This window comes from Hydra viridissima, unplaced genomic scaffold, assembly GCF_058129835.1.
Source record: "Hydra viridissima isolate aposymbiotic clone 2 unplaced genomic scaffold, HvirCarnegie_v1 scaffold_2, whole genome shotgun sequence".
Lineage (NCBI taxonomy): Eukaryota > Metazoa > Cnidaria > Hydrozoa > Anthoathecata > Hydridae > Hydra > Hydra viridissima.
The window spans coordinates 6,618,903-6,636,436 of record NW_028324301.1 but is presented as its reverse complement, the minus strand read 5'-3'; the positions used below and the strand labels follow the sequence as shown (position 1 = coordinate 6,636,436).

Genomic DNA, 17,534 nt, shown 5'->3' with positions numbered 1-17,534 from the left:
AAATCTTTTTTAACGCTTCAGCTACTTCAAGACCTGTTTTGCTTTTTAACGGAACAATCCATCCATACTTTGAAAACACGTCAATCACCATGAGCAAATATTTTACGCCATTGTTGAATTTTGAAAACGATTGCATGTCCACCAAATCAGCAGCCCATATCTCATCAATGTCGTTCACAATCACTTTTCTTTTTTTAAAATGATGAATCACCGGTTTATGAAGCTCCTCTGCAAGTTGATCCGTCCATTTCAAATCACTCACACCCAATCCGAATTTAGCTTTGGCTTTGATGATGGGTTCGATGATTTTTCGCTCGCTTATTTCTCTCTGAGTAGGATTTTGTATAGAATCCATTTCTTCAAGCATCATTCGATCTGCTAAATTTCTGTTTTGTTTGTCGTTAAAATACTTGTAAGCTAAATCGTGGTGATATGCTGCATTATCTACTCTATCCACCGGTTTACTCCACTCTTGATACATGTCTGTGGAAGTGAGTCTTTTATCTAAATTGGTTCCAGGTCCTGCAAAATTCATCCCTGGAACGTGCATTTCTCCTGGAAACTTTGCCCATGGAAGCTTTATTTTTTTTGAAAAATTGTTGATCGATTCCACCAAGTCTCCTCCTTTTGCAGCTGAAACAAACTTGCATTTTGTTATCCCACAAGAGTTGCAAGTCCCTTTCAACATAGTTCTGTTGTTTTTTGTCATTTCCTTTTTCAAATGGATCGTTTCTGTTTTCCTTTTGCATTTAACGCAGTACATTTTAACATATATAAAAACTTTTTAAATATAAAAAATGGAAGTGATGAAATTGTCGTGTAAAATTGGGAAAACCAAAAGAAACAACAGCAAGCTTTTACCGAGAAGCATTCGAGGAATCATCGTTGGAAAGTCTGGATATGGAAAAACAACGTTGCTGCTCAATCTACTTCTCAGACCGGGATGGCTAGATTACAACCGATTGTATGTATTTGGAAAATCCCTTTTTCAACCTGAATACAAAATACTCAAAAGATCCTTCGAAAATAAACTTCCTAAAAAGGATATTGTTGATTTGTTAACAGATGATGTACAAGACGAAATGGAAAAATTGAATTTAAACCCTGAAGATGTTATTAACAACCTTTCAAAAAAATATTCCAACAATGATGATATGGAGTGTCAATTTTTTGAAACAGCGGACGATGTGCCTGAACCTGAATCCTTAGACTCAACCAAAAACAATTTGATGATCTTTGACGATTTGCAATTAACTAATCAAAACAAGTGCGAAAAATATTACATCCGAGGAAGACACTCTAACGTCGACTGCTTTTACCTCGCTCAAAACTATTTTATGCTGCCTAGACAAACCATCCGAGAAAACGCTAATTTCATTTGCTTGTTTCCTCAAGACTCAAAAAACATTAACCACATTTACCAAGATCATGTATCCAGCGATATGAAAATAGAAGAGTTTAAAGCCTTTTGCAATCATTGCTGGAATGAACCTCACGGATTTGCCGTCATTGATCTCTCTTCTAAAAAGAACGAGGGAAAGTACCGAAGTGGGTTTGATGATTTTTTATTTTTCTAAAACAATTTAAAAAATAATTTTTATTTAAAAAATGTCAGGTATAATCATCGATGTAGATGGAAAATCAAGTGTTATCACCACTGAATTTTTAGATAAAATCGTTTTTGACGAAGGAAAAAGTTATGAAATGGCTTTTCTCGGTCTTGAGACTTACAACAGCATTCCAAATGTAAACAGTAAAAACAATTCTTTCAAATACAGCATGAACAATGGAGCTCATTGGGAGAACATTATCATTCCATCAGGAAGCTATGACATTAAAGACATCAATGAGTATTTGCAAAGGTCTATTTTAAACACAATAAAATCAGCTCAACGTGGAAGTTATATTATTGCAAATAAAATTAATTACTCACCAAGCAACCTTCAAATTGGAATCAATCTTAATACTTTAAAATCAACCATTAAACTTGGCTTGAATTATTTGATTGACTTTAACGTGGAGAACAGCATCTCTTCAGTTTTAGGGTTTACTAAAAGAAAATTAAATTCCAATTCCGAATACGAGTCGGATAATATTGTTAGAATTTCAAGCATTAACACCATCAGAATCGTTAACAACGTGATCGGATCATCCTATATTAATGGAACCCAACTCAATTGCATTTACTCGTTTTATCCAAGTGTTAGTCCAGGCTATAAAATCATCGAGAGACCAATGCATTTGATTTATCTTCCTGTTAAACTGTTTGAAATTTCAACAATGGTTACTCGTATCATTGATCAGAATGGAGATTTGGTTGATTTTCGTGGAGAGGATATTACAATAAGATATCATATTCGAGAAGTGAAATAAATAATTTTTAATACATAAAAAATGAGCAATTATCAAAATATCAAAATTAACATCTCGCAGAGCCAATCTGATAAAATTAAAAAAGCTATGCATGATAAAACCGATACTAGCATTAAGCTTTCTCATCAAGACTTGAACGGTAAACATGTTCTCGCTATCACTAATGCGCAATTGAACAAAATTAGAAAAGCGTATGAAGCTGGTAAAGGAGTCACTCTTAAATTGAGCAAAAGACAAATTGCATACAACTCAACCATTGAAGGCGGATTCATCGGAGCTCTTTTACCGTTATTAGGTATGATAGGCAGCACTCTTGCCACAAAAGTAGTTCCTGCTCTCGCCACTGGATTGTTAGCAGGTGTAGGCTCTTCTGCTGGCTCTGCTATGGTTGATAAAATTGCAGGAAGAGGAATCGTTTACTTGAAAAAGAATGGAAATGGAATGAAGATAAAAACTTTAGGTGGAGAAGGATTGTTTATCACCCCATGGACTAAAAATGTTCACGGTGATGGACTCTTCATTAAAACTGGAAAAGGTTATCAATCTGTTGGAGCTGGTTTATTACTCGGACCTAACTCACCCTTTAATAGTATACCCTTTTTAGGTGCTATTCTATGAAAATCGCTTGTTAAAAAATTCGGATAAACTTTTTAAGAAATTAAAAAAATGATCGACTTTCATGGATTGACGTAGAAGGAATTGTTTTACCCAATGAGGCTTTAACTAACTTTCAATTGATAAAGGCTACTAAACAGTTAAAATTGAAAAACTTTAGAGGTGTTTTTGTGAGGGATGATTTACCAAAAAAGACAATGAAAAAAGAATGTGGAATTGTCAACACAGGAGATTCTAGTACAGATGGATTTCATTGGGTGTGCTGGTATAAAGACGCTGACAAAAAATACAGCTTTGACTCTTATGCTCAGCCTCCTCTTGTTGAATTGACTAAATACTTGAAAAGCCCGGTTTATTATAACAGTGAAAGAGTGCAATTTGGTAACACGTCTTATTGTGGTCATTTGTGTCTTTACGTCTTAAAAAAATTGAATGAAGGTCTTGACTTTCAAGAAGTTATCAATACCTTGTGGTGAAATTTTTAAAGAATAAATTTTTTTTAAAAATAACAAACCATGGAGAATATTCAAAAACACATCACTCATCAAGATTATTACGACTGCTTAATGAATAAGACAGAAAAGCTTGCAACCATGAACGTTATACGATCACATGACCATGACATATACACCGAAGAAATCAACAAAGTTGCTCTCAGCGCTAACGATGATAAAAGACACATCTTACAAGACGGTATTCACACCCTAGCCCTTGGACACTACAAACTAAAACCATGCTTTACATTTATGGACTATGATAAACTCTTTAACATTATGGAATAAATTACGAAAAAAGATACAGTTTCATACTTCTTTGCAGGTTCTGGCATGATATTAACAATGAGATAAAAATATAATAACAATTTATATTTTTTTTAAAACATAACAACATCTTGAATTCATTAACTATGGAGAAGACTGGCAATGTCCTGGAATCCGCAATTCATAGTAGTTATGTGGCATCATTAAAGAGAAAAGTAATTAACGGAAAAAAAATATATCAATAAACAATGTACTAAGGATGAGATATCTTTTGCTGTGGCTATCTTTGACCAGAAAAGAATGACATATCTTTTGCTGTGATTATATTTGACCGGAAAAGGGTGACATCTTTTGCTGTTTTGGTGACACCTCATGCTGGGGGCGCTCAAATATACAACAAAAGATAGCTGGTTGTGTGCAAATTAGATTGTTTGAGACAGTATATGCGATTGATGAGGAAGCAATTTGGCAAAAAAATTTTGGACAAATCGAGAGTGGGAGTTTATAACTGGTTTTGATAGAAAGCATGAAGCGTTCTCTATTGTCACAAAAATGTAACATAGGGGTGTGTATAACTTCAACATCTTATTAAATTTTGTCAAAAACTAATCCAAAAATACTCACAATCAAGCAGTGCAGTTTATAAAAAGAAAATGGATTCGGTTTGAAAAGAGCCTTCCATACACTTTTCAGTGCAAATTCTCCATAAAAAGTGACACATTTATGCAGCTTAATACTCTAAAAGCCTGCGGTCGATCATTATTGGTTGATTTAACTTTCATTGGTGCCTGCCTACAATCGCCTCCATTCAATCTCGGTGCCAAAAAAGAATGACCTGATGTCACTTCTAAAGTTAGGTATCAACCTACAAGAACATGCAACACTTTACCACAATCTTCAGAGCAATACAAAATGCAGAGACACCTTCCACAATTAGATACCTCTGAAGAGACTAATGATGATGTTTAAAAAAAGTCATTAATCCCTAAGATGTTTACTTTTTATTCAAAACACATTCGTTTACAAAAAAACACATTTGTTTACAAATGCTTTGATCTACGAGTTTAGTTATTGTAGATAAAAGTTATTTAGTTGTTCTCATGATTGGGTTTAAACTTCTAAAAGTCCTAGAGTCGTCAGTTATTGAATGATTTAACGACATCTTTTCACATTCTGCATACAGTTATCATTGATTGTTGCAGTCACCAGAAAGTTCTATGCAATAGTATTTATGGTTGCAAATATTTAATTATTTCATGATTATTACTATGCTAAGTTGAAGATTACCAAACTTGTTTCATTAAATTAAATTATATTGATTAATAATTGTGTTAGAATTATATATGCTACCCAAATACAATGAGACTTTTCTTTGATTCTTTTAAAAATGTTGCATGTCCGTTTTTGTTCATCCACTGAACAAATTTCAAAATTTTAAGTCACTTAGCACTAACAACAACTTTTAAGATTTCAATATCCTATACTCGATACAAGTTATCATCCTAAGAAATTTTGTAGACTGTTTTAAAATAGCGTTAGCATTAGATCATTCGACAAATTTTATAACTTGAATAAATAATATGAAAATAATAAGGATCAAATAGAAGATTTTCAAATTAATCAAGAACATCTACTGAACATGCGCTAGCACTAAGCTAAACAATTAAAAGCGAATTAAAAACAAACAAAAAACCCTCATCAGTTGAAAATTATCGGATAGCCGTTTAGCGAGTCTCATAAGGATGTAATCCTAATTCTGCTTCTATCAATAAAAAAAAAAAAAAAAAGTTTTAATAAACCGCTATAAAGGAAAACTGACTTTTGAAAACCGATTTTTGATACCAGCGGATTCTTTTGATATACCTTTCTTCTGAATTGCATCCACTGCAATGGTTTACTTTTTAAAGTATTGTGTTGCAACTTACCCTGTTAAATGTTGCAACTTTCCCCACTCCGGGGTAAATTGCAACATACTTTTCATTTTTATTGCGGGATAAAAAACTCCTATATTATAATTATTTGTGCTCGGTCTCCACTCACCAAATCTTTATTCGTTTTATAGGTAAATTCACATACGCTTACTTATTTATATTGTTCTATGCAAATTAATGTGTAACAAATGAAATCTTATTTTCAGTGCGCTTTCCCTGTACAAACTTTTTAAATGCAGCCTTCATACTAAAGTGGAAGATTTTTTTTATACTAAACGCAAACAGCTTCGAAAACTTTCACGTTCCCAGAATATTAAACTCGAATGTATAATTAGGATTTTTATTATTGTTTTCAGAGCTAAACATTGAGATATTTTTCCTTAATAAACACATTTAGACAGCAGGATTGATGTGCAACTGCGAGAAACACTTTTGTAAAATATTGCTTTTACCGTTAAAGCCATTTACATTTTTCCGCTTTAGAACTTTCCAAAAGTAATCAAATTCTCTTGTAACAGCAAATTCTCATATGACAGCAAATTAGCTCTTCTTTGACAAACGTACGTTGTATTTTACAAATTGACAGATTACGTAAGAACTGTATTGATCCAAAAACTGCCAAAGGATATCGGCACACGTTTTAATTTATCTTGTGATTTTTAAAAACAAACAAGGGAAATAGAATATACGTCCTTATTTAGAAAAAAATCATAAAGACAATTTATAGCTCAGTGCATCTTCCTGAATTCAAAATTACAATTTAATTTCGGACACCGACGATGTTTTCAACGCAGCTTTTTATTGGAAAGTTAAATGTCCAACACGATTTTAAATTTTATTTTGAATTGCTTACTTAAACATATTTCTAAAATAACTTCTTTTATAAGGACCAATTTCTTTTATAAAGTATTAGAAAAATATAATCATTAAGTTAATAATGATTAAAACAATTGATATTTTAATTTGTGAAGAAATGAGTGAAGATTTTAATTTGAGAAGAAATGATGATAAATTGTGAAGAAATGAAGTGAAGTAATGATTTAATTTGTGGAGAAATAAAAAATCTATTGAAGAAAATTAACTATATCTCTTTTTATTTTTATACAAATAACATTTTAACAAATAAAAATTTACAAAACTTTATAAGTTTAAAGTTTAAATAAAATAATTCAGATTAATAAACAGGAATTATCAATTTGAAACGAAAATTGGCTGCATTTTTAAAATTCTTTTTTTGGTATTGTTTTTAGTTTGTTAAACCGACTTCCCACCATTTGCTTAATTCCGATAAAAAAAATTATGTTATCAGAATTTCTGAAAAGCAGATTAAATTACTCAAGTTAACAATGAGATATCATTAATTTGCTCGCATAAAAAGGCGGTTAACATTTTCTCCTTAACACAGTTTAAATCATGCGCCGTGTTTCATTCATTACTGATTTCCTTTTTATCGTTTTTTTTGGGAAATAAAAGAATGGAAGCTCATTTGAATGCATGCAATTCACACTCACTATTGATCTTTTAATTAGAAACAACCGAAATATCTTGTAGTTTATTTGCAATTATGTTAAGATACACTAATTAATGATGCGTATATATAAATGGGAGCACAGATAAAGCAAAAAAAAAAAACCTCGTGTATAAATGTATCAAGAAGTAACTGATAAGATCAATACAATCCTGATGACAGGCTTTACAATTGACGAAATATTATATAAGAATCCTGATTTTAAGGCCAAAGCACCGAAAGTATATTATGATGTTGGTAAGGTTTGGAACTTTGGAACCTTTATTTTTCAAATGATTTTTATTTTAAAAAAAATAATGTGTGTAAAAACGGAAGAATGAGATTCTTTTTTTTCGTGTTACAGTAACACAAAAACACTGTGTTACTGTATAACCTCAGTAAATGTACAGAAAATCTATATTTTAGAACGACCTGACATTTCAAGGCATCCTGAGTATCTCCGAGATTCTATATCTCCAAATTCGTCTTGCTCTGCCTCTTCAATAGAACTAGAAGAAGACAAAGGTGGAAGACGACCAAGAACATCAATAACGCTTTGTCAAAGAGATTTTTTAGAATGTGAATTTCAGAAAGAACGCTATCCAACGCTTATATACATTGATAAATTAAGCAGAAGAATTAACTTGCCTCAGTACGTCATTAAGGTAGGGTTTGATTTTGTTGATTAAAGAAATCTATTTATAGGGTTGATGTGTAACTAACTTTTAAAGCATATTTTTCATGGATAAGGTGTGGTTTCAAAATAGAAGAGCGAAGTTCAGAAAAGAAGGCCATAAACGCAAAACAACACCAACTGTAGAGTTTAAAAATACAGTAAAAGCTACAAACATATCGTCCATAAATTGCACTCGAGAGCTTTATCCAAACTTTTCCACATCAAGCACTAAAATATTACGCACGCGTTCCAGCACTTCTTATGATTCATACACTCCGTTGAAAAACTTCTCGAAGTGTGGTGTTTGGTTTCGAAAGGAAGAAAGATGTTGCTCCTCGGCAGCAGGTAGAAACAAATGTTGCTGTGTGTCAACCTGAGGGCTTTAAATTTTAAGAAGCCACATATCACGTGGCGAATGAAAAAGTTTTAGTAGTGTAAATTATATAAAATTACTTTCTGTAATTTATTATGTATTTAAGTTCTGTATTTTATTAAATAGCTACGTTAGTATGAAACTTTATATTTATATATTTAATATTTATGTTAAAAGCTAAATTTATATTTTCGTACTATATTTACACTCATTAAGTAGAATATATAGTTTGAAGATTTCTTCCTTTCTTATAAAAAAAAATTTCTTACCTTCTTATAAAAAAACTTCTTATCTTCTTATAAGTTATATGTAAGCACCTCAAGGTTGAAACAGTATTATTTTGAAATTCATATTAAAAAAATTACAACATATTGACATGTATCTTTATAGCTGTTACGGGAGGGGAAGGTGAGTAAGGTGTCTAGCTTTATGTCGAATTAGTATTTATAATTAATTAGAAAATTAAAAAAGTACTTTAAATCAACTTTTAAATTTTGGGATAAAAGACAACTAAAAAAAGAAACCGTTTTTTTTTTCCAATTTTTTTTTAGCAGTAAAAAAAAACTTTTTTTTCATCACTTTGTTGAATCAAAAAATGTTGTCGTAAACTTTATCGCGTAAATTTAAATACCAACTGTTTATCCACTACTGATGGTTTATTTTTCAATAACCGTATCATTTTGAGATAGTGATCCTGTTGATTTGAGATTTATTTGACTGTTTAAATAGACCATCTGATTGGTGGCAATTGGAGGATTAAAAAAAAAAGGGGAGGGTTTTACCGGGCGCCATAAATTTACTTTTAAGAAGCACAAAATGGCACTCGCAAAGGTAAATTTCCTTCTTAAAGAAATTCAATAGACCATAATGCAGTTAACACTTTTTAGTGATTTTTTTAAAATTGTTTTTTTTTTGTTTTTCAATTGACTTGGATGAGATTTTTTAATGGCTTGCAAACAGCCAGTTGCCTTTAGTTTTAAGCTCGATCTGTTAATATTGTAAAGAAGCAAATTCTAATTGGAAATCTAAACAAGATGCCATTTATAACAACCTAACCACCTAAAATCAATCAGTAATACTTTACAGACTAACAAGCGAAAGTTAAAAGATGCCAATGTCCTAAACAAATAATCCAATATAAATTCAAAACAAGTAAAGGCAAACGAAGGGTGGGAAGGGTTTACAAAGGAGGAGCTTTAAGAGTCAGATGTGAGGAGATCACGACAGAGTTAGAAGTAGAGAAGATACTCGTATGTCCCCATAACGTATGTCCCCATAACGATAAGAAGATTGGGGACATACAGGAGTATGAAGATTCATAGTTGGGTACATGAGATAAAGCACCGTAAGGGAAAAAAAGAAACAGAGTAAGAAATAGTTTTTCCTATAATTTAAAGTTGATAAATATTTATTGACGATAACAGTATTTAAAGGAAAAAAGATTGTTATAATTAAAAATTAAAGAAGAAATATCGCGCAGTAAGTAAAGTACCCGCGTAACATAAAGTTTAAATAGTACTATTACAATGAACTAGGAGGCATCCCTACACATGCAATCCTCCTAACCTACAAACCACTAACACCCTATTCAATAACCCAAAATATAACCAATCCCAAACAAGAAATACGAAATATAAATATACTTATTAAGACCTGCCCCACAAAATTGAGTATGACGTAATTGGAAATTTAGTTTGGAAGAAGGCAAAAAGTATGATTTAAAAAACGTTTTTTTTAAAAACAAAAAATTTGTCTCTATCTAATAAAACTACCTAAAAATAAAGAAAGCATTTTTTTCTGTCACAAAAAATAAAAAGGTTTTTACAATTTGTCATTTGTTAGTTTCAAAATTATAAGGAAAATTATTTTTCTTAACACAACCGGTACGTTTTGAAAATGTTTAGAAAGCCGATTTTCTTAGCCTCTTCCACGCGTTACGCCTTCCAAACACTAGAGAGGTTATTCCGTTCGTGATAAAAGTTCTAGATAAAGATTTTGTATAAAAGAATGTAATATATATATAAGTAAATATGTGTATTAGTACTACAATTGTTATTTTTGTTATTTTTTGTGATTTATCAATTTTATTGCTATTAGAGTATTGCATTTCCTTTCTCTCGTCAAGTTTAATAATAAAATGATAAATTCCTTAAGATAATAAAATCTTTCTCTTTGCTTCTTATGGTTAATAAATATTTTTCTTAGCGTTGTTTCTGTCATCCCTCCCACCGTCAGACGAAAAATTGACTTTTGGTTTAATACAATTAAAAAAAACAACAACTGAAGAAGTGACGTAAATGCATAAATTATGACTTTAAAAACACCCTGAGAACGAGGTTTTTTTGAAACCTGATCTGAGCTTTTATGAAAATTTTTTTAAAAAATTGTTTAAACGGAAGGCTTTATTTAACTTTAATAAAATATAGACGAGTTGGTCATCTATAGGCTAGTGAGTGTTGGAATGATCAAGTTAGTAAATAAGTGTCATTGATTGTGTGTTTCAAAATAAGATCCTTAATTAGTTGATAAGTAACAAAAATGCGTTGCTTCGGTTTTGTTTTGGAACTTCTATGTATATTTTCGATTGTATTTAAACTAAATTACGGTAAAGGTAAGTTTTTTTCACCGTAAAATTGTCTAATTGTTTAAAAACAGTTTGAGAATTTAATATTTTTAACCCAGTTTAATAGCCATTAACTTTAATGTATGTTCCATAAAAGAAATATTGTTAAGTTCATTCAAGCAGATTGTTATTATAACAAACAAGAAGCCGTTTATTTACAGGTCGATCTTCGGAAGTAAAAAAAAAAACTAAAAAGCTAAAAGATTTAGCATGAAGTAGAGATTTAGTTTTGTCAATTGCATTGCGCAAGGAAATAAGGAGGGAGGGGGAAGTCAGTGGTTACACTAAGAACCTCTTTGAAAAGAAAATTTAAACTATTTCGCTTCCTAACAATGATCTCCATCTCTTTGGAGAAGCATTGGGCTTGATTCTATACTGCTCATGATCATGTAAACCAGGTTAAATGCCGATGACGTTTTAATATTTGCAAGCAATTTCCGCCTCTCTTAAAATCCCCGAAAACATCATTTTTACAGTCACTCATTCTTTCTTCACTCTTTGCGTTAAAATTTATTTCACCTTTTGAAATTCAATAGTTAATAAGTTATTATAATAAACGTAGCGAAAAAACAGATTACCGCTTTTAGATTTTGAATTACTTTGTTTTCAAAACTTTATTTTCATTCGTGTTTAACATTCGGCGCAGGGTTTGTAATCCTGAACTTTTATTTCCAGGTTTTCAGGATTACATTTACCTCTGGGATTTTTACGAATTTTGGTTCTTGAACGATAAGTATTAATTTAGAAAAATTTAAGGAAAGCAATAAAAACAACACATTCAAATTAAATTTGTTAAAAATATTTATTTCGTGTTAAAAAGTTAATTATCTTTACAGATATAATACCGAAATGTAACTATTCTTTAATACTTTTAAGATATGTTTTAAAGAAACAGAGCGGATCGAAAGCTTCATCTCCCAAACGACTTTTTTTATAGTTGCAAAAAGCCTAGCCGCAGAAAAAGAGCTACACTGGTAGATCTAATTGTTGTTAAGAAATAATTGGCTTTTTGCAAAAAGTCATCTTGTGCTCCTCAATTTTCAAACAACTTTTGTTTTTTTTGCCGATAGCATCTTGCATTGGCGCCCTCGGCAAGCTCTCTTTTTTTACAGCGTTATTGAGCTCGCCTGTAATACTTAAATGTTTTTTAAGAGCACAAGATATAGTTCAGATGGACCAGATTAGTTTTGAAAGGTGTCTTACTTGAAACAAATAGTTTAGGATCAGGAACGAGTTAAATAGGCGAGATCCATTCTGTATAAGAAACTGGTCTTAATATACCCTCCATTTTCAACTTTAGGCTCATAAGTTATTAGTGTTGTAGCTGGATTTGAAGCATCGAGTCTATTAATTAACTCAACTAATAATATGCAGCAATTTTTTAAAGAAAAAATTGTTACTTGCTCCACTTTAAATTCTGACTCAAAATTTGTTCTATCATTATGCAGATACTGAATGTTCCCCTTTATATTTTGTCTCCTTTGTTGCATTTGAAGAACGAGAGCTTAATGTAATTTTTGACTGATAAAGTGATCAGCATGTTTAAATTTTCTTAATATAAAAGTTATATCAACGTTGATGGTTAACAAATTTGTATCCCAACGACAAAGGTTTCCGACAGCTGCTTTTATTGGACAAGAACTGATATAATTTTAATCTCATTAACAGAAAAAGTAAAAGATTGACCTTCAATTTGACTTAGCTCTATCAATGCCTTTCGTACACATTTTTTTAATAAATGAACTCGTTAAAGCTTTTAAAAAAGGCTGTCCAATCTAATCTTAAATCTAGTCTTTCATTTCCTTTTAAACTAACATTTGTTTTCCAAACTCCGCCTTAACATGCTTCTGCTAGATCGTTTTTTGTTGGCAATGATCTGATCAATTTCCTAACTTTCTCATTCATTAGAGTACAATTTACCTCAGTAACATCACATCGAGTACCTACAACTAGCTTCAGGATCAAGCGGTTCTTCGCTATCAGAAAAATCCTCATGTTCGCAAGAGTTACTTATAATTGAAAAATGATGCTCTTCTTCTGATTTGTTCGTCTTTGTTAAATTGTTGGTTTATTTGTTTTTCTATATACGGGTGTATAAATGCTTGAGAATTATCTTTGATTGCTCGCTTGCTATACACAACCGCAGAAATCTGTTTGATTTTCTACAAAAAGCATTATCGCTGTCAATCGAAGAAGCATCTAAAACATTAGGAATGATTATTTTGATTATCATTTTTATCATCTTCAACTGGGAATCTGCTTTTGTTATTGCTAACTTAAGATAATTACACTCTGCTGTTTCTTACTTTGTCTTTTAAATTTCATTAGAAGTTTTTCTTTGATGCAAGTTTATCATTAAAGTTGCCAATCCATATCAGTTTTGAGAAATCTTTGATCTTGAAAGATCCTTTGATAATATTAATCTTATTTATTTGGTAAGATAACATTTAAAGTTCACCTTTTGTTTATTTACATCTGATGTAAATAAATAAAAGGTGAACTTTAAAAGTTAATAATAACAATAATAATAATAATAATAATAATGATAATAATAATAATAATAATAATAATAATAATAATAATAATAATAATAATAATAATAATAATAATAATAATAATAATAATAATAATAATAATAATAATAATAATAATAATAATAATAATAATAATAATAATAATAATAATAATAATAATAATAATAATAATAATAATAATAGTAGTAGTAGTAGTAGTAATAATAGTAATGATAATAATGATAATAATAATAACAATAATAAACATATATATTAATAAAAATATAAAAAAATTAAACAGCAAAGTTGCAAAGGAAAATTATGCAAATTAAGAATTTGTGAAAGTATTTTAACAAAAAAAGAAAATAATTACAGGTTGCTACTAAAAATCATGGATCTGGCACTGAAAATTGTTTTAAAATATATTACTTTTTATGACACTAGACACCCTTCCCACCCAGATGCGACAACATTCTAAAGTATTAAAAAATTTACCAACTTTGCTTGTTTGCAGCTGGAAATTATTTAGAATTATTTAGAAGCATCAGGAAACAATAAATATAATCATGGAAGTATCCATCTAACAAATTATGTCATTTTTTAAATCTTTTTTTTTTGAACATGACGTTCATGAACATGACATTTTTTTCAATGGCGAAGTTATAGAGAACACCTAGGGGGGGGGGGGGGGGCTCAAATTTTTTGATAAAATTTACTATCGTTAAAGGATGCGTGTAACGATAGTAAAATTATTTTATCAAATTTTTTGATAAAATAACTTTACTATCGTTAAAGGATGCGTGTGTTTTGCCTCCAAACATAATTAAACCAGAAATAGAAATGTTACTAAATTATTCTTTCTAAAAGATTATTCTGAAAAAATGATGCAAGAAGCAACAAAAACAACACCAAATCCAAACAAAAAAGTTTGGTAAAATTTTAGATACCTAAATTTTTGTTTCAACGGTCTGCTTTCCTCTCAGCTTTTTTGAAAAACTTCGATTTTCACAACTGGAATTTCTTTTTAAACAGAAATTCATTCGTTGATCATATTATTTTGATATTTTAATGATAGTTTAATTTGAAATTTTTAATATATTAATTGATATTTGATTTGATATTTTAATTTGAAATTTTAAATGATTTCAAATACCCTTATTTCAAGTACCTTTATTTATTTGTTATCTATTGTTTAACCTTATCTTTATTGACGTTCAAGTGCACACAAGATATCGAAGAGACACAGTGCGAAACCCTTCAAGAAAATGGCCTGGTGGAATTGTACCATTTATTTACTCTATAAACACAAGTTAGTGAGGACTTTTTGTATAGTTTACGAATGTTATTTTTTAACCGAGCAGATTTATAACTATTTCTCTATTTTAACATTGGTTAAACAGAAATTTTGTAATGTGCAAAGCACTTACATTATACATTTAATACCCGGAACATTCTTGTTAAGGAAATGAAACTAAGACGGCGTTTGAAACAGCAATAAGAGAAATACAAAAAGTATCTTGTGTTCGGTTTGTGCCAAAGACACACGAAAAAGATTACGTGAGAGTTATTACAGGGAACGGGTAACTATTTTTTTTAATAGCGACATAGCGTCAGGTTAGAATTATTTTGTTCCCCCGTTTTAAACGTTGAAAGAAGACTATTAATTTTTTTCTAAAAGTAAAAATTAATTAAAATTTTATTGTTACTTTTTAAAAAAATAATAGCTATTTCTTTAAATAGCTTATATTTAAAGAAATTATTTAGAAAAAAATTTTAAAAATAAAATTTATTTTAAAAGTAATCAATACTTACTAAAATTAATAACTCATTTTCTCCCAACGTTTTTTTTTTTTTTTTTAATGGGAGAATTTTAACCTGACGATATTTCGTTACTAATCTTTTGTTCCTTCAGTTTATATCGGTTTAAGTTTGACTTAAAAATTGTTTAGATGTTATTCAATGATTGGAAAAGATGGTGGCGAGCAAGAGCTTTCGTTAGGAAGTGGTTGTTATGGCAAAGGAGTTTCACTACACGAAACGATGCATTTATTGGGTTTCTTTCATGAACAATCAAGACCAGACAGGGATGAACATATTACAATACATAATTCTCATATTTCGGAAGGTTTATCTTTATTTTTTAAATTTAGTTTGATGCTGACTAACTGCATGTTGAATAAATGCATGTTGAAAAAATGCATGCTATTCATGATATTCATGCTTCCAGTTTAATTAAAGGGAGTAAAAATCGTAAGCTTCATTTTATCAATTCATCATTTTTTTTGAAAAAGAATAGCTCACAATTACAAAAGTTAAATTTTTTTCAATTTTGGTTTAGATTTTCGAGCTCAGTTTCGTAAATACCGTTATGAGGACGGGGACACACTTGGGGAAGATTATGATCCAGATTCTATAATGCATTACGAAAATAACGCGTTTTCAAAAGATGGTTACTCAACAATAACTCATAAGAAATTTCCATGGAAAAGTTTTGGACAAAGAGAGAAACTAAGTGAAATTGATAAAATACAGCTCAACAAACTTTATAGGTAGTAGAGAAATTTTATACACATAAGAAATGAATGTGATTTTAGCTGTTAACTGTGGGAGTGGTGGTAATGATGCTTCTTTTTTTCACAGATGCAAGAAAATAAACATTAGCAATGACGAAAGACCAATAATAGCTACCACAAATACTGAAGGTTACCAGCTATGTTTTTGTATTCCAGATTTTTCATTAACCTTCTATATAAAACTTTGTGGGATAAAAATGACATGTTTCTCATAGGTATCTGTCGAGATAATCAGTGGTCATCTTTAAACGGAGAATGCTTGATTGGATATTTTTTTGGGCGATGCAAAAGTAAGAGAATGTCAATTTTATGTCCAAAAACATGCGGGTTTTGTCGTCCTACATGCGAAGACACTTCATTATCTTGCTCATCATTACCAAGTTCTGCTTTCTGTAAAAATAGCTACACGAAAAGTGTTTGCAAAAAAACGTGTGGTTTTTGCTAACTGTCTGGAACACCATCAATTCAGTTTTCAATAGCGACGTTCTGGAGATTACAGAACAATCAAATTTAGCCTACAAAATTCTTTGTTGAGTACAAAAGAAAAGCAGGCTAAAAAGTTGCTTAAACGAAACTTCCTTAATTGAAAGTTTTATTTTTATAGCAAAGTTTTATTTTTATTACCACGAAATCCTTGTAAAATACAAAAACTTTCACCAAAAAACTTTTTTCACCAAAAAACTTTTTTGGTAAAAGTTTTTGTATTTTACAAGGATCTCGTGGTAATATTTATAAAAATCATTTACAACCAACAATTGCTTTTTGTTAGAACTTGTTGATTTACACAAGATGTACCTTATATTGTACTCGAAGGCGTTTATTCCAAGTTTGCTAATTTTTCATTTTTCTAAATACTTTCTCCTGAATAAAGTAGATTGCTTGTTTTTAAATTGTATATGATTTTCAGATTTTTTTTAAAGCAGGCAACATGACTCCGCCATCTTTCCCTATGTAGTTTTCAAAAATGTTTTATCAATCAGTAAAAAATGTTTCTAAAGTTGCCATAGAAATTATCATTTAAAAGATAAATTTCTTCTGTATAAATAAAACATCTCTAAAGAAGTTTCCTTCAAAAAAAAAGCTTTTTATATACATAAAAATTCAAATAAACACATAGAAGTGAACAAGAAAATAGAAGTAGGATACAGCTATTGTAGAAAACTTGTAGGTTGTAAGGAAAAGTATCCAAAAACATCAAATCTAACAAAATCCTTAGTAAATCCTCAAAACTTTAAGGCAAAAAAACATGATCAGAAATTGTCGCACAGAAAAAGAAACTTAAACTGATTTTTTCAGATTTTATACACGTATAAAATCTGAAAAATACGAATATACGCGGAGTAGTAAATTAAAGAAATACATCGTTTAAATTCTTGAAGATTTTTTTTTTTCTATCTATTTCATATAAACCTCAAAACTATTTTTCTGTAGAGTACAACGCAGATGACTGCAATTGCAGAGATCTGCAAAAATCGAGTTTTACTCTTAATTTTGATTTAATCGAGAAGCATCAGATTTTGTTTTTTGTTACTCGCAGGTCTTAGGATGATCTAAACTTTTTTCCCCTGAGTAATTCTACGTTGGTTCTA

At 30.2% G+C, this 17,534-nt stretch overlaps 2 protein-coding genes across 3 annotated transcripts; both read left to right on the top strand.

The window, feature by feature from the left end:
- Positions 1-7,056: 7,056 nt before the first annotated feature.
- Positions 7,057-8,472, top strand: LOC145186986 (homeobox protein OTX-like). Of its 2 annotated transcripts, none has more exons than XM_080063301.2 (3): positions 7,057-7,445; positions 7,614-7,839; positions 7,938-8,135. In XM_080063301.2, exons 1-3 carry the CDS (start codon positions 7,325-7,327, stop codon positions 8,005-8,007), a joined length of 417 nt encoding a protein of 138 aa, XP_079919427.2. In that variant the 5' UTR covers positions 7,057-7,324; the 3' UTR covers positions 8,008-8,135. The 2 variants fall into 2 exon arrangements, with proteins under 2 accessions (XP_079919427.2, XP_079919420.2); XM_080063294.2 differs by having other exon boundaries at positions 7,087-7,445; positions 7,614-7,852; positions 7,938-8,472.
- Positions 8,473-10,630: 2,158 nt separating this feature from the next.
- Positions 10,631-16,815, top strand: LOC145194169 (low choriolytic enzyme-like). Its single transcript, XM_090079632.1, has 7 exons — positions 10,631-10,847; positions 14,592-14,681; positions 14,835-14,952; positions 15,322-15,497; positions 15,711-15,921; positions 16,013-16,074; positions 16,161-16,815. The coding sequence occupies exons 1-7, from the start codon at positions 10,775-10,777 to the stop codon at positions 16,388-16,390; spliced, it is 960 nt and encodes a 319-aa protein (XP_089935758.1). The 5' UTR covers positions 10,631-10,774; the 3' UTR covers positions 16,391-16,815.
- Positions 16,816-17,534: the final 719 nt, after the last annotated feature.

Bases quoted from the DNA above. Each gene is read 5' to 3' on its own strand.
- LOC145186986 (XM_080063294.2), top strand. From the start codon at position 7,325: ATGTATCAAGAAGTAACTGATAAGATCAATACAATCCTGATGACAGGC. The intron at 7,446-7,613 runs GTAAGGTTTGGA...TCTATATTTTAG, and splicing joins GAAAGTATATTATGATGTTG to AACGACCTGACATTTCAAGG. The intron at 7,853-7,937 runs GTAGGGTTTGAT...TTCATGGATAAG, and splicing joins TGCCTCAGTACGTCATTAAG to GTGTGGTTTCAAAATAGAAG.
- LOC145194169 (XM_090079632.1), top strand. From the start codon at position 10,775: ATGCGTTGCTTCGGTTTTGTTTTGGAACTTCTATGTATATTTTCGATT. The intron at 14,953-15,321 runs GTAACTATTTTT...AAAATTGTTTAG, and splicing joins AGAGTTATTACAGGGAACGG to ATGTTATTCAATGATTGGAA. The intron at 15,922-16,012 runs GTAGTAGAGAAA...TTTTTTTCACAG, and splicing joins CAGCTCAACAAACTTTATAG to ATGCAAGAAAATAAACATTA.